The sequence below is a fragment of the Belonocnema kinseyi genome, chromosome 7, assembly GCF_010883055.1.
Source record: "Belonocnema kinseyi isolate 2016_QV_RU_SX_M_011 chromosome 7, B_treatae_v1, whole genome shotgun sequence".
In the NCBI taxonomy this organism is placed as follows: domain Eukaryota; kingdom Metazoa; phylum Arthropoda; class Insecta; order Hymenoptera; family Cynipidae; genus Belonocnema; species Belonocnema kinseyi.
Window position 1 is genome coordinate 80,734,381 of NC_046663.1, and position 22,292 is coordinate 80,756,672.

General features: G+C 29.1%; 1 protein-coding gene and 1 pseudogene across 3 annotated transcripts in view; both read left to right on the forward strand.

Moving 5' to 3' along the window:
• LOC117176528 overlaps positions 1-5,922 on the forward strand; it is a 32,998-nt pseudogene extending 27,076 nt beyond the window's left edge.
• Positions 1-22,292, forward strand: part of LOC117176019 (WD repeat-containing protein 47) — a 249,114-nt gene that overhangs the window by 104 nt on the left and 226,718 nt on the right. Inside the window, exon 1 of one of the 3 annotated variants that reach the window (XM_033365975.1) lies at positions 7-52. The exons of 1 other annotated variant lie outside the window; for it this stretch is intronic. Coding sequence is in view for 1 of the 2 variants with exons in the window: in XM_033365972.1 (XP_033221863.1) it covers positions 18,900-18,964 (65 nt within the window). In the remaining variant the exon portion in view is untranslated. Of the gene's footprint in view, positions 1-6; positions 53-18,692; positions 18,965-22,292 lie in introns of those variants that run through there. One more of the 3 variants, XM_033365972.1, reaches the window with a different exon arrangement.

Sequence of the window (22,292 nt, forward strand, 5' to 3'; positions counted from 1 at the left end):
TGTGTGTCAGACTAACCTGAAACGGCGGGAAAAATGCAAAACTGCCTTTAAGGTACGTTTGATCTCCCACACACATTTCTGGACCACCCTGTTTTTTGTTCTTCTGCTCCTTTTTTCACTGTCAGTATCCTCGGTTTTCCACTATTCCAGGAAATTTGATGATCTGCATTTATTTTTTATCCATGAAAATTGTTGCCCTCAATTAGTTCGGTTTCTGAGCTTCCTGAGCTTCTTTTTCTATTCGAGGTTTACGGTTGACGTGACTTGACTTTGCAATTATTTATTCTTGCAATAAGCTTTAGAATTTGGGGATATAATCAATGTTTTTTTTTTATATTTAGACCAAAACATTAGCCTCATGTCGTCTGTAAATGAGTCATGGTGCTTTACTTTTCATGCTCCTGAGAATATTGAGCAGAAAATAACCTCACAGCCCTTCGCTCTCGAGAGCGCTACAGTTTACACTTGCATTTCAAATTGCGTCTGCTGCAGCTGGGCACATTGTGCAGTTATTATTTTTTATAAAATTATTGTGCATATGGATTTTTGGTTATTAAGGTTTTTTTAATTAGTTGTTAATACAGGGTTCGAGAGTAACAAAAAATAAATCATTGTTTTATTTTCCTACCTAAAAAAGTGATGTTTCTTGTAGTTGATTTATATGATTAACTTAAATTTAAAATTTCCAAAATTAAATCCACGATTAATCTCTTTTAAGTTCTATGTGTATAGTTGACTTAAACATTGCTTAATCTTAAGGAAGTTCTATAGGTTTACAATCAAGTTAAAATTGGCCTAATATTTAATTTGCTTTATAAAATGTACAAGAAAGGCTCACTGATCGTTGATAAATGTTTTAAACAAAAGTTTTTAATTAAATTACTCGTATCTAAAACCGTGTTGTTATAAAATATCTCCAAAATATGGTACACAGTCTTCTCGAACACCTCATTGATTTCTTATTACTTAAAGTTGTTTTCTATCTTGTTTAAAATTTTGTACATTAATCTACAATGTTCTATATGTACAGTGAAGTTTAAAAAAAAATCATAATCTTTCAATCGCTTTGTGAAGTTGACAAGAAAGACAAAAAAATTTAATGAATTAAATTAATTCTGTTTAAAAAAAGTGAGGTTAACAAATATCTCGAAGGAATCGTAGGCATTTTTGTCGAATATCTGATTGACTTTTCATTACTTGAAATTATTTTATATCTTAAATTTGTAATTTAAAAAATTAAATCTACTTTTAATCCTGTTTAAGGATTTCTTAGTTGTACATTCAAGATAAAAATGTCATAATCATTAAGCTCATTCTACTTCGTGAAAGGTTCTTTAAAAATCTGTTCTTATCGTTGTTACGTCAATTATCTTATTTATAAATAATACGTGCAATTGTTTTTGGTAAGTCATTTTTTTAAATAATAATTTATATATACGAGAGAAATATAATAGTAAAGATCTTTTTAGAGAATAGAATGAGTATTTGTAAATTAAAATTGTATGCAAAAGACGACTTTTGTCTATAGTGGAAGAAAAAACACAAATGTGCAAATAACTACATTAAAATAAATATTTATATCTTCAACTGTTTTTATATTATTCGCACTTCTAAAAATTCGAGATTTCGTTCAATTTTTTCGTCGGAAATTAGAATTTTTATTAAAACATCTGTAAGTTTTACAACTTTCAACAATTTTAAGTTATTTTAGCTTTTTACATCGGAAATGGGCATTTTTAAATAAACATCAGGTTTATAAAAAATGTGTAATTCCAACAATTTATATTTTTCACTTTTGTTAACTTTTCTGTTTAACGGAAATTTACGTTTTAAAACAAAAATAACGACAATTTAAAGGTTCGACATTTTTAAAGAATTGTGGGCCGCAGCAGGATAGGCAATCGGTTTGTTTAAACAATACTTATTATATTTCAAAGAAGATGTATAATTCTGAACAATTTTCTTCTATCTTATATTACTGATTTTCGCCGGAAATTAGTATTTCTAGTTTAAAAAAATTATATCTTAAAGAAAATTCACAACTTCTCAACAGTTTTGGGTTACGTTAATGTTTTTTACACTGGAAATTGGCATTTTCAATAAAAAATCAGTATATATTAAAGAAGACAAAATGTTTTTGTACAATCGTAGGCTTCGCTAGCGGTTTTCAACGGAAAAATCAATATAGATTTGAAAGGGGCTTGTACAGTTTTGGAATAATTTAAGGCTTTGTTAAAGTTTTTTATCGGAATTCTGCTATTTTAAACAAGTCTTAAAATTTCAAAGAAGATTAAAAATTTAGTACATTTTTCATTATGTTAGGTTATGTTATTAGTGTTTTTCGTACAAAATTAGTATCGTCTTCCAAATTAGAAATCCCTTTAAAAAATAATCATTTTACTTTAAAACTTAACCTTAAGATTTTTAGCAATTTTAAGTTATGTTACTGTTTTTCGTTAGAAATTGGTATTTTTGAACAATAGTTCAACTGTTTTATTGTCAACACAAAAATATTGTATAGTAATTTTTTTTTGTTTTATTTTAGATAATCAATACTATTAAATAAAAAAATTTTGTATTTTATTTTAAAAATTGCGTGAGACCAAAAAATGGTGTGCTTAGCGCACGTGATTGTTTTTCAGTATAATAAAAATGGTGCATCGAAATGTCTGGAAAATCTTGAATTCATTTTTGTTTAAAAACTTGATTAGCTTTTGAATGAATTGAAATTGCTTCAATTATTAGTTAAAATAAAAAAATGAAATATCCTGCTAATTTTCAATTTGTTTACAACTGTTATTAATTTAATTTGTTATCGTTTTTGGTAGTATCTACTTTGTTATTAAACTAAAACGTAATATCATTGAATAAGTAGAATTATTTATTGCCGTTTATTCCTGAATACTGAGGGATTAATCATTCGAATTTTGTGTGTATACAAGATATTAAGATTTTAAAGATTTCACAACATTTCAAAAGGTTTCAGGACATATTTCATTGGGTTTTAAAAAGCTTTAATTAACTTTAACGTTTTCGATGTATTCCCAAATATTTCAAGGGATTTCTAATTGTTTCTAATGATTTCAAGGAATTTGAAATAATTTCAAATAATTTGAGACCAATTTAATTTAAACGATTTAAAATAATTTCTATAGAGACTATATATAGAATTGTAAAAGATTTCAAAGACTTTTACAGAATATCTATGTTTAATCGATTTAAGAAGTATTCAAGGGATTTTTAGAGATTTTAAAAGATAGGCATGTCATACATTTTTATGAAAATCTAAGAGGGAAATTTTTTTATTTTATACTTTTTCTGAATTGTAAGAGTTTCTAACTTTTAGCTGAGTTAAATTAAGGGCACTTTTTATTTTTGATATATTTTTTATGTTGGAAGGGAGGAAATATGGGCTTTAATCTATTTTCTGAAATGGAATAAGAACATTTTTTTATTAAGATTTTGATTGAGCTTCAAGGGAGATAATGTTGGGTTTTAAAATCTTTGAAGTTGGAATGAGTATTTTTTTATTTTAAAACTTTATTGCAGTTTAGTTTTGATTACTTACTGCGAAAACCCTGGGGAATAGCCGGGTATTTTGAGTTAAATTTTAGTGGGCACCCTGTGCAAAATAGTGAACCAAAATATCTGAATTGTTGTCTATTAACTTCAATGTTTTAGATTTTATATTTTTAATATAAACAGATTTCCTCAGTCAATATCTCGTATGTTGCATAGAAGATATTGGAAGTTATACGTTATATCTATATAGTATGACTTAATATACACGTTTTTCATATCTACTTTTCAATATGTATTTTTCTCCATGAGGATTGTGTAAAAAAATACATAATCAGGTTTAATGTTACCTACTTGACTAAATGAACTTTAAAAAAAGAATCATGTGTTTGAAAACTCTTTTTGATAGAGTCCCAGTTTGATATTGGCGCAGAAAGATTGATCAAATTTGTGAATTTTGCGTAAACTTGGAATTTGATTTACATTTGTATCTCAACTATACAAATGAAAAGTTGTATTCACGTAAATGCATCAAGGTAACTGGTCGAAACGAGTTTCCTGAAAAGATTGCCCAAATCCCGTTACGGCTTTTTCAGTAGGAGTAAAGGTATGAAAAGATAAACTATTATCAATATCCGTCGTATTGGCAAAAGTGGTTTTACTGACTGAAAATAATTAAAATTTCTACTCTTCCCCCCATAAAAATTTAATCACAACATCCACATTTGACTAATCGATCACATTTTTAATTTGTACGCTTTCGTTGATTCAGAAAAAATTTCTTTGAACTAAAAAATTTTTCTCAAATAAAATAAAGTTTTCTTTAATCTGAAGAAATATTTTCTCTGGGTCCAAAATGAAATGGGTAATCCAATGTCTGCATGTCAGGGATGCCAAAAAGTCAGGCAATTTAAAACTGTTTGGAGAAAATTGCATCTTTTCTGGTTAAAAATCACAACGTTTTGGTTGAACATTCAAATAATTTAGTTCAAAGTGGAACTAGTTTGTTCAAAATTATTTTTTTTAGTCTCCACGGAGAGAAATTTCAAGATATGAGTTCACGCAGACGCGTTATTTTAGAGCTACAATTTTGACGTGATTTAAAGTCTCTGATTTTATTATCTAAAAGCAAAGAATTCGCAATCTGAGAGCAAAGTGATGTGACCTAATGTCTTAAACTTCGTGACCATTGTTTTAAAATCAAAAGATTCGAGATTTTAATTCTTGCATCAAAGTGTGATAAAATCAAAGATCAATTCCATGAATTAATCTCTCGAAATTTCTCTCCGCGCATATTCATCGATTTTTTTGAAAAATATTTTTTGTTAAAAATTAAACTCTTTTATTGAAAATGATATGTATATATTTTTGAAAATTTATTTCTTAACTGAAAATGTTACTATTCCATGTTTGATCGAAAATTTATCTTCTGCAGTTAAAAATTCAACTATTTGGTTGCCAATTCGCCTTTTGCGGTAAAATATTATAGCTTGAAAATTCATTTTAAAAATTAAATTTTTGATAGACAAATAATGTATTTGGTTAAAAGTTAGGGTTTTCTGGTAAAAAAATTAATCTTCTTGGTTGAATTAAAAACAAATGGAAATTGATTTCTTTGTTTGAAAATCAGTTTTTTTTATTGATAATTGATTGTTTTAACTCAAAATTTAACTATTTGGGTTTTTGTCTAAACTTTATCGTCTTTAATAGAAACTTGATTTTTTTTTCATGGAAATTCTTCTGTTTGTTTGATAATTTGGCTATTTGCCTGGAAATTAATATTTTACTAAACATTTAATTATTCTGTTTTAAGTTGAAAATTTATCTGTTCAAGGCGAAAATTCAAGTACCTTTTTAAAATTAGGTCTTTTTGGTACAAAAATAGACTCATTAGTTGAGTTATTCAACTGGTTTTCATTAATGATTAAAATGTTTTGCAGTGGAAATAGAAACTGCTACAATTTTTGTCGAAAATTCATTTTTTTTATCGAAGCTTTATTACTTCGTTTGAAAATTTATCTATTTTGTTGACAAATCCTCTTTTCTTCAGTGAAAATTAATTTTTATCAAAATTTAATTCTTCCATTTTTTGTCTAGGATTTATCTTTTTGACTTGAAAAATCCACGTATTTCACGTATATCAGGGAAATTCGAAATTGAGATTTTTTAGCAACCCTAGTAAAGTTTTCAACTGCAATTACTATTCTTCTGAATTGCATTAATTTCTAGATACGATGAATATGATTCACTTTGTAGAATATTCTTGATACATATTCATGCCGTATAATTTTTTATTTGATTAGCGATCCTTTAAAGAATTATTGAAATTCTTCACTCTTTCAGTTCCACTCAAAAAGTAAAGCTTGTCCCGAAGGTGACCAAGCTGGACCTCGATCCGATTAGGCATCGACGGTAATTAAGATCGCTTAATTAAGTTCTCAGCACGTCTTCGTTGTAATTAGAACCCAACTGCAGGAATTAATGAACATCTTATTGACTTCTGCTCCATGCGATTGATAGAAATGGCAAATATTTCACCTGAGCCTCAAAAAAATGTTTTTCCGTAACATGTTGCGATTTTTAATCTCTTTGAACTTTAAAAAAAAATTAATATTAACTGAAAGGCTTCAAGGATCTTCAGCATATGAGATTACCGTAGTCGGATCCAGGAATTAATTTTTAATTGCTTCGTTTAACAAATTTAAACGTCGGATTAAATCTTCATAAACGATTTTCAATTTTTCAATACTTTCGATTAAATAGATTTATATTTAAATGTTTCGTTCCATTTCCAATGCGATCAAAATATTATTAAAGTATAAAATATTTCATTTTCAACCGATCCAATTAAGAATGCTTTAATTATAAATCAAATATTCCAAAATTAAATAATTTCAAACTGAATTGTTTGAAATAGAAAGCCCTGAAGGGTTCAAATTTCAGTTTTAAATTTAAAATGGTACTTTCATTTTTCTCTGAATTGATACAGGAAATTTTTATTTGTTTACAGATTTTTGAGTTTAAGGCGCGCACATTTTGCATTTTTAATATTTTTATTGAGTTTGAAACTAAGAAATTTTAGTTCTTAATTTTTTATGAATTGTCAGAGGTTGAAAAGGACGAAATTTCAGTTTTTAATATTTCATGAATTGAAAGAAGGATACTTTTTAGCGTTTGGATGAAAGGGCTAACCTTTATTTTTAATTTTGTTCTGAACTGGAAAAGTTGATTTTTTTGTTTTAAACATTTTTATCGAGTTGAAAGGGAGGGAATTTTGGGTTTAAAGTATTTTTTAACTGAAAGAGAGACACACTTCTTTTGGTTTTAAAACTTTTATTGACATGTAAGGGAGGAAATTTTATTTATTAATTTTTTTTTCTGAATTGGAAGAGGCTCTTTTTTGTTTTTATAATTTTTATTGAGTTGCAAGGGATGAAAGTTTTTTTTTCTTGTGAATTGGAAAAAGCGTTATTTGAAACAGTTTTATTGAGTTGAGGAAAGAGCTTTTTATTACTTTTTTTTTTATTTAGAAGAGAGAAATTTTATAACATATACACACTACACATATATGATGTTTATTGTGTTGAGAAGGAGGAAAATTTTTTTTTCGATGTTTTAGAATTGGAAGAGGGGAATTTTTGATTAAATAATGTTTATAGTGTTGTAAAAAAGAAATTTTGTTATTAAATATTCAATAAATTTAAAGAATGATTTGATTTTTAATTTGTTCTGAATTAGAAGAGGGACCTTTTTTTGTTGTTAAAGTTTTGTCGAGTTGGAAGAGAGGGAATTTTGGTTTTAATTTTTATGAATTGGGCGATCAGTAATTTTTTATTATTTAAGATTTCTATCGAGTTGCAGAGGATATAAATTTGGTTACTTTTTATTTTCAATTTTGTAATTTGAAAAGGGACAGGTTATCTTTCTAACATTTCTATTAATATGATTTAAAAGAAAGGATAAGTTTTAATTTGAATTATTGAAAATAAAAGCGTTAATTTCTATTTTTTAACCATACATCTTCGAACCGTGCCATTGATAAAAGATTAAAATTTTGCAGTTTAATATATATTTTTTTAAATTGTTAAATTGGAAAGTGTTAAAAACTTCCATTTTACGTGTGTAAATTATTGAGCATATAAATACAAAATTTCTAAATTGAAATTTGTTTTAGGTTGAATTGTAAAAGTTTATAATTCAAGAGTTCCACTTTCAGTGCTATAATTTCAAGTTGAGTTTTTATTATTTCAGATGAAAAAGTTTTAAGGTTTCTCAGAGTTACAATTTTTCATTCCAATGACCGTGACAAATGTTTACTATCCGGGAAATGACCGACAATTTTTTACCTCGATTAAAAAGGGCCTGCATTAATCAAATTTAAATAGTTTGAGATTGGTAATTATTTTTCGTTTGGTACTAAAAAATTATAAAGATTATACAATTCTTCTGTAAGAAAAAACGTGATTGAATTTAGGCTACGTCTGTAGTCACAGTTTTTATTTCATTATGTTTTTCTTTGCGTAAAATATTTTAATTACTAATTTGTAAATTTTCAGGACTCATTCATTTTTATTGTTATTCCATGCGCGTAGGTCTCACGTGTTTGGCATGTGGCACACTATTAACGCACACGCGGTCGATTTAACTAATTTTAACATAAGAATGGGTTCAGTATAATATATTAATTACTTTGCGCGCAACTTTGTAGTTTATTGCATTCATAATAATTGCATTCAAAATAATTGCATTTTTTCTCAGTAATTGGTATTTGAAAATAAACAGATATACAACGGATGTGCAGAGAATTGGAAAGTCTAAAGATTCTTCTGTATTTTCTCTGACAAGAGACTTTTTTCGTTTTTGAAAGTCAGCACACTCGACGTACTTACCTAGAAATAGTGATTGATGAGCATGCCATCTGCTCTTTATAATTTTTCGCTTTGGATTGAACCAATTGGATTTGATTCGAATATAAAAAAAGGATCAATTTACATGTATATAGATCGCCTTGATGCTTATACGCACGAAGGCGAGAAATATTTAAATCGCACATTTTCATCTGACTTAAATGGCGTATGTAGAGTGTGACTGACAGAAGAGGTGTGCAGATGATTGTGATAGGGTGAAAGGCTCGTCCACAATCCGTGCAATTTCGAGATTAATAGTCATTTAATTATCCTCACAGGCCTTGTTTCTGTTTACATAACGTTTACTGTTCTTGTTTCTCGTAATCGTTTCTAACATAAGATTGAAGAGTTAGCTAAAGGCTTTAAAGAAATTTCTGTGAAAGAATTGAATTATCACACCACATACTTTTTTGGATTGCAGCTTCAACTTATTCATTTTATGAGTTTAATATGAATACATTTTTCAATTTAAACTTTGAATGTCACAATTTCAATTGTTCCATTTAAACTTTCTTAATTTTTAATTGAAAGTTTTGAATTTTGCTGTAAAAATAACACTTAATAATTTGAAATTACTTCAAATAAAAAGAATTTAACTTGAAAGGAATTTGTATGAAAAACTTTAAATTTAAAAGGAAGGGAAGAGATTTTCGCCCTTACTTATTTCCCGTATTGGAAATTTAATTTTTTTTGTTCTTAGATTTTTTTACTTAAATGCGGGCATATTTTGTATTTTTAATATTTTCACTGTGTTTTTATTTTTGAGATTATGATGTAGTTGAAAAGGAGGTAATTTTGGATTCTAATTTTTTTCTCAAATTAAAAGGCTCTTTTTTGTTTTTAATATTTTCATTGAGTTCTCAAGCTCAAATTTGTTAGAAATTTGTCATTTTTTCTGAATTGGAAGAGGACATTTGTTTAACAGTTTTATCGAGTTTCAGGGAAGAATTTTTAATTTATACTGAATTGAATATAGAAACTTGTTTACGTTTAACATTTTTATTGAGTTGATTTTTTTTTCTAATTTGAAGAGGGAATGAAATGTTCAAAACTAAATAACTTGAAACTGAATTGTTTGAAATAGAAAGCCGAAAATCGTTAAAATTGTAGTGTTACAATTATAATTTTTCTATTAATATTGTTTAATTTGTAAGTGAATGTGTTAAATTTTATTGAAAGAATACAAATTCAAAATTGAACCATTTAAAACTTCTTCCAATTTTCAAATAAAGGGAAAAAATTTCTGTATATAATTTGTTTCCGGATTGAAAAAGGAACGTTTTTGTTTATATTTTTATTAAGTTTGAAACGAGGAATTTTTTTCTTTTTTTGTGTTGGATTGGTAAAGATAAATGTTATATTTTTTAGATTTTTGTTGAGCTGGAAAGAAGGATATTTTTGGTTTTAATTTTTTCCTTTAATTTTTTCCTTTAATTGAAGAGGGACTTATATGTCTTTTCACATTTCTATTAAATGGGAAGGGGTGAAATTTAGGTTATTTTTTCTGAATTGGAATAGGCCATTTTTTAAAAAAGTTTTATTGAGTTTGAGGGAAGAATTTTTCCTTTCCAATTTTAAACTAAATCATTTGAAATATAAATCCTTAAATCGTTAAAATTTAAGGGTTAAATTTAAAATGTGAACGTTACAATTTAAGTTTTTCCATTAAAAAGATTATGATTTGTAAGTGAATGTTTTGAGTTTTTCTGCAAAAATAAAAATTGACTAATTATTGATTTAAAAATACTTTAAATTAAAATAATTCAACTTTCAAGTATTTATGTACAGAAAACGTTTGAATTTTACAATAATTCTAATTTTAAATGAAGGAGAAGAAATGTTCGTATTTAATTTTTTTTCCGTATTGGAAAAGGAACTTTTTTTCTCGTTTTTATTGAGTTTAAAACGAGGCCATTTTCTAAACAGTTTTACTGAGTTTCACGGAAGAATTTTTAATTTTTTTCCTGAATCGGAAGAGGGAAATTGTTTATGTTCAAGATTTCTATTTAGTTAAAACATTCTCAGTCACAGCAATTATTATATATAATGTGTTGGTATTTGGATTGGTATGTATAATCAAACAATGGGCATCTTTAGTATGAAATCACTATATTTCAAAGAAGATGAAGTTTGTACAATTGTAGGTTATACTAGCGATTTAGACCGTAAATCGGTTATGTTAAACCGATTTCAATAAACTTCAAAGAAGATTTGTAATAATCACAAACAATTTTTATCATGTAATGTTAGTATCACTGTATGAAATTGATCAGAACCAGTGATAACCTGCGGCTGCATCTGACTTTATTAGAAGTACTCGTATTTGCCCGGATGTTTAGCCAGGGGAGACGAAAACTGCAGAAAAAGACATCCCAATTTCAGCCGGTTTCTCGACAATCGAGTTTGAAGGCTCACATTCGACCGTGCCCATCGTTTGCACACACTCATCCTCGGTGTCAAACCTCCCGCTCGACAGTGTCGAATTGGTTAACTTTTGTTTATTATGTCTCTATAAAAACATCCCCTTTTAAAAAAACTCTCTTTTAAACAAAAGTTGCCATACTTTTCCCACAATTAACCTGCTCAACTACTGTGACCCCTGAAATAATCACATGTAGGCTTGATTAAACTTTTTCATTAATGTGAGTATAGCCAGATACATCTTGATAAATTTTCAATTTCATTTAACCTTCTCATCGGATCTCATAGAGGTCGAGCAAGCCGAACATGATATCCATTCAGGCTATCAGAAAATGAGTTCTGAGTTCTTAAACCTTTATGTTAGTAATTCAAGATACTTGGATTCCCATGCGATTGAGAATCTTGACTCTTCAATTGTCTGGTGGTGGGCAATAATTTAGGATAGAGGATAAGCATTTTTATCTAAGGCAGTTATCTAATAGCAGCGTGCCTAGCTATCCGGGAAATTCGGGAATTTTTTGCTTCTTGAAAAAGATGAGGAAATGCCGCAAATTCGTGAGCTGATTCGGAAAATCTGTGGTCATAATTTTTAAATAAAATTTTTTATTTTCTGTGTAAAATTATTAATGCGATCATAAAAGTTAAATTAAGAGATATTTCATCTGCTGCTTTTTATGCCTTATTTCTGCTATTTTTTATAACATTATGCTTGCAGTGGAAGAAAAATTCCCTGCCTTTTTTCGGTTTATTTCCGGATCACAACCAATTTTTCACTCTAAGTGAAACTTAAAAGTTACAACTTTTAAAGCTGAAAATTTTGTTATTTGAAGTAATCAAAACTGAACTGCAAATTTAAGTACTCGAAGTAAAACTTTTTTGACATTTAGGCTTACAATAGGGTTGTTTCCAAAGTCAGATATAATTTTTCCAATAAATGGATCTTATAGTATATAAAATAATAATTATAAAAGCGCTAATAAAATATTTTTTATGTATTGTTTACTATTGTGTAGCTCACGTGTCAGTGATTTTCAAATATCTTTTTCAGTGCCGCTGTTTTGGTTATGTGCACATCGAAAATAGAAGTCGCAAAATATTGTTTAAAAAATATGTCAAAGAAGGGTTTCGTAAAAAAACAATAGAGGAAATATATATATTTATGGTATTTATAAAAATTTCATTGAAAAACTACTTAAATGCAGTCATGTTTACTCTTGAACCAAATATTACAACAGGATAACTTTTTTTGTCACATAAACCTTAAAAAATAAAGCTATCAAATTAAAATAGTCACAATTGACAGCAGACCGTGGCCTGACCCCATTATCATGAGTTTCACATCGTTATATTGATAGATAATTATGAGGATCTCTGAGTCACGTGATACCCACGTGACACCAATTTGAATAAGTGGTTTACCGCCTTCAGTTTTTAATAATATTTTTCTGTTGAACAATACAACAAAAAAATTATAACGCACCTTCTATTCAGATTAAAATTATGTATTAAAAAATTATTTTATATAAAATCGCGAAACAACCCTATTGAAGGTTACAAATTTCTTAATTCCTACGCTCAATAAGTTACATATGTAAAATGGAGACTCTCAAAATTATGGGCTATTTTAAATTAAATGCCGTTAAAATACAAAATTTCAAATTTCAATCTCTTATAACTTGAACAGTCGAACGGTTTCTGGGTAAAATATATAAATCCACGTTAATATTTTCAATGCACCAAACTGAAGATAAATCAAGTTGTTCTGCAACGGTACAGTTAAATGATAACTTAATAGTTTTAAAAATCACTTTTATATTTGAAACTTCACACTCTTATCCCTGTGTTAAAGAAGTTTCTCCCTTTTCTCGTTATTCGCTCATGTAAATGCGAATTGAATTCATAGAACCCATTCAAATAATTCCATTCTTATCAAATTGATCTTCAAGGTTAAAAGTCATCTTTTGGATTGAATGCTGAACTATTTTCGTTGTATAGGTCATTTTTTGTAAACATTGATTATTTTGGTTAAAAAATCATCTTTTTGGTTGAAAGTTTAACTATTCTGTTGAAATTTTTTGTTTGGTTCTTTGTTGAGAATTAATTTTTTAAACTGAAAATGTTACTAGAGCAGACCGCCATACAGCACATAACGATCCTACAGTTAATACTCATTAATTAAAAGCACGAATATAAGCAAACTAATCTTTTCTAATTTTAATATACTAACATGTATTGTGTATTATCTATAAATTATATTAAGTTTATTATTTTACATAAATTATTATTTCAAATTAATGATTATCTCCAGTATGGAACAATTTTATGGCAGTCTTGTGTCAGGTCTGGCTTTATATAGACTCTATAAATTTGCATCAATTAACATTTGTACTAATTATAATCAGTGACTGAACTCTAGCCATGTATCAGTTATTTTTATTGATTAATTAACAAGTTTGACTCATTAATCAGTCCAAAATAACTGATTCATATCTAGAATTCCATCACCGATGGGAATTAGTACAAATTTTTACTGATTCAACTTATGTAAGGGAGCATATTTGCGTAACATACAATTATTTTTTTCAGATTAAACCATTTTGTTGAAAATACGTCTTTTACGTTAGGAATTTAACTATTTTGTTGAAAATTTATTGTTTTTTTTTTTTACCGAAAATATACTTTTTAACCCAAAATTTAACTATATTATTGGATCAAAATTGAAATATTTTGTTGAAAATTCGTTTTTTTTTGTTGAAAATTTTTAGTGGAAGTCAGAAAGTCTGATTATACGATGTTTTGAACCATTTTTGCTAGATGTATAGAACGTTTCAATAGCTTTTAAAATCCAAAGCTATATGACATATATGCTGGCGCGCAGGTTATGCAATCTATATTAGAGTTCCGCAAAATGCAAATTGGAGCGGTCAAACCTTACAAAAACTATCTAACCATAAAGGTAACTCACGCCACGTCGTAAACTCTAATCAACTGAGCCATCGAAAAAAATTCGAATAGAAATTTTTTATTTTATCTCTTATAAAATAAAATATTTCTTCATCAAACAAAAGTCTCAAAAAAGTTAACGGCCGATGGGAACAGTTCTTCTTCAAATTGTATATGGCGTGTAGCAACTATTTGAAAGATTATTTTTTCGAAAACTACGAAAAATCGAATCAGCTATGTCAAATTTATACTCAAAAAATGAACTTAGAATTAACAAATTATGATGCGAAACTAAAATTTGCAATTGGCGGTTTATAAATTTGTTTCCAGAATGATAATACCTCTTCAAATATATTATTATTATACAAAATGAAAAAAATAAGTGTGCTCAACAAGATTTACTAACCTCTATTCCAACAGTACAACCACCTCTATAAGAATTGACGTCCACAAATAGTAAACAAAGCATACACACTTGTTCATGGAGTATATGCCTGTTGGGTAGCTTTGACAGCACCATAACTTGGGACTAATGAGAAGAAATTTGAATTTGAATTGAGTTTTAACAAGAAATTTTGTAGTAAATAATTAATTTTAAACAGTAGTTTAACATTTTTAATCAAAAATGAATTTATATTCACTGCTCTTTTGTATTGACGTTGCTCGAATAACTTCAAGATACCAAAGAGTTCGAGTGTCAGATGACGCTGTTGTCAAGGTCAAAGAGTACCCTTCAGGCGCATTTTCCGAATCGTTTCGAATTTTAGGGAACTCCGTTCTCCAGTTCATATACTGCAGTGCTTTACAAAAATACTCAGTATCTCTAAATTAATTTCCACGAATTTTTTTAAGACTTTATCGATTTATTCCACAATAGTTATCGAACGTTTTTATTTCAAGCTCACTTTAAAACCTACGGAACTTTGTTATAATTAGACTTGAATAATTTTACAGTCTATCTGGAATATTTTGAAAATTATATAAAACTCTGTTCAGTTATCACTTATATTCGCTGCTCTTGAATTATTTCCACAAAATATATAAAACTGATTTTTTTCTCGATGATCCTTTAATACAACTCGATTTTCTGTGAAATTCTCTGAAATTTGTAAATTTAATCGAGGGTCTATCTGACACTACAATACGCCTATAAATCTTGATTGGAACTTGGACCATTAGTAGATAGTCCATAGGCGAAGATCAAGGCCGTTGCTACAGGTAATATTTCGCTGCGGACAGTGGATAGCGAATAGCGAAGAGGGTTTTTCTACTTCTAGTTAATTCAAGATAGTGGGAATCATGAGAGTCACAGTCGGCATTGCGTTCGAAGGAACGTGCGCGGAGAAAAACACACGTGCACTTTGCTCACGTGCTCGATGCATTTATGCGAAAGACAGCCTCAGACTCTGCACTGTGTGGGCTTATAGGTGTAATTGAGAGGCAAGGTGAATGTTCTGCGGGCGGCCGAGCGCAGCCACCTTGCTCGCACTCTCTCAGAAGCGTCGCGTTGCGTCGCGTCGCGTCGTCGTTGCACCGGCTTCGCAATTTCGTGGCTTGTTTCACTTGCTTCAATTTCAACCTTCCATATGAAAGGCCTTTCTGGACCGGTTTTGCCAGAGCTGCCAGGGTACATCTTCCATTTAAAAAGTCGTATCTCAACTTTTATTGACCTGAAATGCGCCACACGCAAGACCACTGTCGATTTAAACGTTACTCTCGCGTACCGTGTGTATATTTATGCTTGTTGATTTAAAACCACTGTAAGACTCACGTGAATGATTTAAGATAGAGATTTAGTCAAGTCTGTAGTGCTGTACTAAATTAATTAAGACTGAATGTTATCAGGATGTCTACCTGGCCGGGAAAATCGGGAATTTTGTTCATCGGGAAATTCGCGGGAATGTGATTCAGTGACGGGGATTTTTCTCTCGAATGTATTAATTATTAGTGATGAGCATTTGGCCAATACCCGTGTTATGGAAACATTTGGGTACCCGGGTATTAATAATCAACAGAATTTTGAGTGACCAGTAAAGTTAAATAGACATTTATATGTCCTAAATCGCTTTTTAAATTTTAAACATGTCTCATTTTTGTTTTCAGTTTTTTTTTACAGAAAATTGGAGTAATATATGTAGTCATTGAGATGGAAAATTGAAATAGTCTGAATACAAGTTGATCTAAATATAATTTGCTTATTATAGCGACATAGAGCCCAGTAAAAATACCAAAAAAAGATAGTTGGTTTTTTCCATATTATGAGGAAGATGATCAGAATAGTGCATTTATTAATTGTCGAATTTGGGATACACAAATATCAAAATTCATTGAAAAAGGGTAAAAACACATCAATAATGTTAGACGCCTGGAAAATTCAGAATTAATAAATGTCAATTTAATTTCTAATATGAGAGTATCTATTATTTTTGCTTGCAAACATTTATTTAATAATAGACCAAACAATCTAAGGATCGTTTTAATGTTTTAATTCGATTTTCATAAAGTTGGAGAATTTATAAAAGAAACTATCCTTTTCTTTTAGTTTAACTTTTACTTGAAAATTGTTTTTTTAGGAAATAAACGGTGTGTCTAACGTAAATGGATATTTAACGCTAAGGTTAATGATAATTTTGATTAATTGCATATTGTCAAACCCAAAATACTTTTGAAATTTGTCTTTATTTGTAGGAAAGTTTTTTTCGTATGTTTAGGACAATTAAGTTCATTTTGATAACCATAGAATAAAATTACTTAATTCTCGCTTGGCATATGGAATTTTCTAAAACAATTATAATTCTAAGTTGGAAAAGGGGATTTCTGGAAAACAAATATAATTATCCTGATTTGAAAAAGGGAATTTTGAGTGACAGGTAATTTCCGTGAAGAATTATAATTTTGACTTTTAAACAGTGAATTTTGCAAAGAATGATAATTTTCACTTTTGGATAGACAATCTCCGCAAAGAATTAGAATTTTGACTTGGGTTCACTTTAGAATAGGAAATTTCATTAAGAATTATCATTTTTACTATAGGGCAGGGAGTCTTCATAAACAATTATTATTGTACTTAGAATAGAGGATTTTTTAAGTGGAACGAGAATATAAAAAAAAAGAATTATAATTCTGATTTAGAAGAAGGGAATTAAAAAACATCACTGTTCCAAATCAGAATTTCTTCAAAATTTGAAAATTCCTTGTTCTAAATTCGAATTTTTGCAATTTAAACTTTTTTTTTTGCAAATTAAAATTTGGCAGAATTTGGAACTTCTCTCTTTTAAAATTCTAATTAGCGCAAAATAGCTCTGCACAGAAAAAATTAGTTATCGGAACTTTACTTGCCTCTCTAAGACTTTAGGATAGGCCAAAAATTTATACAAATTGCGTATAATGTTTATTACAAGGTTCAAGACAATCCTCGAAATTACGTCTCCGGCTCTTGAATATTCAAATATTTATTTTTATGTACTTCAGAAATGTTCAAGGAGTAATTTCCACCCCATAACTTTTAAATTGGATGCCCCAATCCCTTTGTATTGTGCCCAGAAAATGACCCGAAAAATGAAAAATAGCTGTTCCATGTAAATTTCATGATGAAAGGGTTTTTTGTGATTACCTTTACATGAATTTTTTGTATCCTATAAGTGACAAATTTGCAAATATTGTTTGTTTGAGGTATTTTTCAATTGTTCAAACAATCTATTTGTTAAAATTTTTATTTTCATTCTATATCATGAAAACTTCGTATTTTCTGGAATAAATGCCACACTTAATAAATATAAGGAGTAATATTTGTTGCTTCAGGCATTAATAAATGTTTAAACAATTAATAATTATTCACTTCTGATTTTTTATTGAAAAGTTGGAGAAAATTCTAGTTTTTATTAATTTCTTTCTGCCTTGTTGCTTATTATAAAGATGCGAAACCGTAATTGTTCAAACCATTATTATTTGCTTGAAAAATATCCTAATATGGACCAAAATTTCGTAAGAGAATTTAAAAAACCAGAATTTTCCCCACCTTTTCAATAAAAGTCATAAGTGAATGATTAATAAGAGTTCAATAGACAATCTAATAATATCTACATCCAAAAATATTCCTCCTAACATTCATTAATTGTGTTATTAATTCTGGAAAATATTAAATATTCATGATTTGATAGGAAAACCAAAATCGTTTATTTTTAACATTCTTTTCCTGTGTCATCAATTCCAAAAAATGCGGGCTCGTTATAATATGCAGGGGATATTAAAATTGGTTAACAAGCAATAATTGTTCAAATAATTTGAAATTTCTTATAGAATACTTGCAAAATTCTGACTCACCGAATACAAAAAATGCATGCTGAAAATTGGTTTAAAACATTTTCGGGGAATTTCCCTGGCACAATACAAAGTGTTCGGAACGTCAAATTTAAACTTTATGGGGCGGAAACGATTCCTTGAATTTTTCTTGAGACGTGACTGAAATTCAATTTTAAAAAAAGTGTTTGGACCACGCTAGTGTAGTATATTGAAGCCTCCACGTAACTAAACTAAAAGTCTCTACAAAAACACATTCGCCTGAAAGCTCTCCGTCAATCAAATCGAAAACACCCCGCAAAATCTAAAATAGTAACCGATTGAAGTCAAAGCCTAATGACAGGATTAGCTTATGTGAGTGGCAAAAGTGTCACGTCCGCTCAGTACAAGTGCACAGTTGCTACTTAAGACTAGTTTTCATTGAAGAAGGACCGATTGAGACGTTTTTATTATTGTCATTTCATTATTAGTAATTCGAGACAACGTAAGAAAAGATACCATCATAACTGACCTAGGAAACGCAAACTGGCGCTTAGGAGGTGGCTTCATAAATATTGAAAGTTGTCAGAGGTTGGAGAGTGGCTTTCGATAAATCCACTCTGTAGACTGTCTGAGGCCGCAGCATTCACGTTTGTGCTACGATCTCTTGATCAGAAATCCTGATACAAATTTACACCTCGTTACCGTGAACGGCTATCGTGTTCATAAATAAACAATATAACAGTGCGAAGGTACTGGTGAGAAAAAAAAACCTGTAGTGTCGTGTGTTAAAATTACACAAGGATCAAGATATGGGATACTGCCCTTACGATGGTTGTTGTGACATCATCAGAAGTTGCAGTCGTTGAGGATTTTTCAAAGGATAATCTCGGAAGGTAAGGAAAATTTTTTGGATGAAAATAGTCAAGAAGATTAAACCAGGGTATCTGCAGGTCTGGGAAGACTTAGAAATTAAAGAAAAGTCAGAGAATTTCGTTGGCCAGGGAAAGTAATGGAAAAGTTAGGGATTTTGAAAAAAGTGGAAATTTAAGGGAATTTCTGTAAAAAAAAATTTAATTAATATCAAGAATAATAAACTAAAAGTTATAAATTTAAATCATCAGTGGTTTTATTCCATTCATAAAAGATTCTATATTAAATATGCAGATTTCACACTATTTTCCCTATTTCTCTTCCCCCTTTTACTATTTTTTCTCTTTTTTTTTTTACTTAAGTGTTTTTGATTTAAAATTAAAATCGGTGCAATTGCAGAATATGGGCGTCATCTATTTTTTGGCTGGTAAAAAACAGTATTTTTCTGCAACAAAGTATTAAAATGTTTAATTGAACGATAAATGAAGCGATTTGACCAGACAGAAGTTTAAAATTATTGTTACTTTTGTTATTACGATATCTTAAATATGGATGTGTCATGATATCGGAATGATCATATTAAACTTACCGTTTAGGTGCTTGTAAACATCCAAATGGCGAGAAACGTCCCTTAGACAGGTCACTAGAATAATTTTGTCAAAACTTCTACCCTTTTCCAACATTTCGTGGGGGCGGAAAGGTGCCTCTATAACTAGTAAAAAGAATAATGTTGGTCAAATCACTACCCATTTCCAACTTCTCGTCAAATATGATCATTACGATATATCGTGACGGACCCATATCTGAAACATCATAGTAACAAAAATTGATCATTTTTGCCTCATCAAATCGATTCATTTATCGTTCAATTAAAGACTCTCATAGTTTGTTACTAAATAAAAAATTTTTTCCTGCCAAAATAGAGGTGACAGGTTTCGCCCCTATTCTGCAATCTAACCTTGAAATATTCTTTGTTTTTTTAATATCAATTATCTAGAAAGTTAACCTTTTTCGTAAGAGAATTCATGTTTTTTGGGATAAAATTCATCTTAATTGGCTAAAAAAAACCACTTTTTGATTTAAATTCAACTTTATTCTAAAAAAATTTAAATTGAAAATTTAATTATGTGTTTGAAAATTCCACTGTTTTGTTAAAAATTCATCTAGTTTGTTGAAAATAACTATTTTCTTGCAATTTATTTATCTGGTCAAAATTCATTTTTGTTGTTAAAAAGTCATCCTTTTTGGTTGAAAATGAAATTTTGCTTTTTAAATCCACATTACCATTTGAAAATTCAACTTCTAAAAAAATCCTGTTTTTTTTGCCGTAATAATTCAACTATTTATTTGAAAATGCAAATATTTTTGGTTGAAGTTTACTCTTTATTTTAATATTCGCGAACTTTGTTGAGAGTTCATCTTTTAATAAAAATTAACGGTTTTTAAAGAAGACACATTTTTTGAATATTTTAGATTATGCTCGCGTTTTTAATAGAGGATTTACAATCTTAAACATTTTGTTTTTATATTATGTTCGTTTTTTGTTACACAATTTGACCCTGTTTTAGTTTCGGTTTTTAAGGATTATTTTCTGAATCAAAAAACTTTTAAATTCAAACATTAAACTTAACATTTTAAACAACTTTAGGTTATGTTACTGTTTTCCGTCTGAAAATGGTATTATTGAACAAAAAAGGAATGGCCCATCTCGAAATTTCGATCAGGATATGTAATGCCCAGGATAGTTTTTCCTATACCTGGTCGAGCGCTAATCGGGAAAAATAGAGAGGACCACACTAGTTCTGTAACGCTATTTTAGCCGTGCTTTATCTGGAATTTGTAACGAGGTCCTGATAGAAATACTTTTCCACCGCCCTTGTAGACATTATGTAATTTCCGATGCGTTTCGCATTCAACTGCAATATGAATATATATGTGACAAAATAAATTAGTTAAAATATGGTGGTTACATTTACAGGCCCTGTTTAGTATTGGATTTAATAGAATTTAACAAAAAGAAGTAAACTTTGGGAAGTCCTGAAAGAGTATGTAGTCAATGGATGGCTCCTACAAGCTATAAAACAATATATACGGCTAGCAAAGCGAGTGTAAGGGTAAATGGGAAGGGTAAATCGATATTATGTAAGGAGTTAGACAAGGATGCGTTATGTCTTAATGATTATTTATATTATTCATGTACAAGTGTTTAAGGATGGCTCTTTTCGACGAAGAAGGTCTGGATCTCGAAACAGTAAGGGTACTTGGAGTAGCGTTCGCAGATGATAAGGTTATTATGGCAGAGTTAATCGAAGACTTGCAAAGAATGTTGAATAAACTGAATGCAAGAATGAATAGCTGTACATAGAATTTTTAAGTCTTGAAAAAAATGATTGTAAATATTTTGAAAATGCGTTCACTTTTTGAATTTTCATCCAAAATAGCTGGTTTGCGAACTCCTTCTTTCTTTTTAGGCCTTGAAAAAGTTTGTCAAAGCAAAATCCAATCTGATCAATATTTCGAAATTTACTGTGCCTACAGAATAGACTACAGAAGACAGACACCTTCATAAAAATTGTTTTTTTTTTCTGAGGGAGACTCAAAACGTAGGGATTTGATGAAAACCGACAAAGTGAAATTTTACATAAAACCAATACCTTCTGATTAGGATGAGAATGTAATAAAGTTTAACAGCTTAACTAATTAAAACATTCCATTATTTTTTATTATTTGCCCTAGGAAAATTGCTATTGAGTTTTAAAATATAAATAGGGTTGTTTTGCGATTTTAGATAAAATAATTTTTTAATACATAATTTTAATCCGAATCGAAGGTGCGTTATAATTTTTTTTCTTTTATGTCGTTCAGCAAAAAAAAATTATTAAAAATCGAAGGCGGTAAAACACTTATTCAAATTGGTGTCACGTGGGTGTCACGTGACTCAGAGATTCTCATAATTATCTATCAATGTGACTATGCGAAACTCATGATAAAGAGGTTAAGCCACGGTCTGTTGTCAATTCAGACTATTTTTATTTGATAGCTTTATTTGTTAAGGATTATGTGACAAAAAAAGTTATCCTTTTGTAATATTGGGTTAAACAGTCAGTAGTATGTTGAAGGAAAACAGTAAGTGCAATTATTAACACATTTTAAAATCTTACATATTTACCAATTCTTTAATAAACATGACTACATTTAAGAACTTTTTCAATGAATTCTTTCTACAGACCATAAATATATCTATTTTCGGCAGATTTTCTCTATTGGTTTTTACGAAACCCTCTTTTGACATTTTTTTCAACAATATTTTGCGACTTCTATTTTCGATGTGCACATAAATTATATATAAAA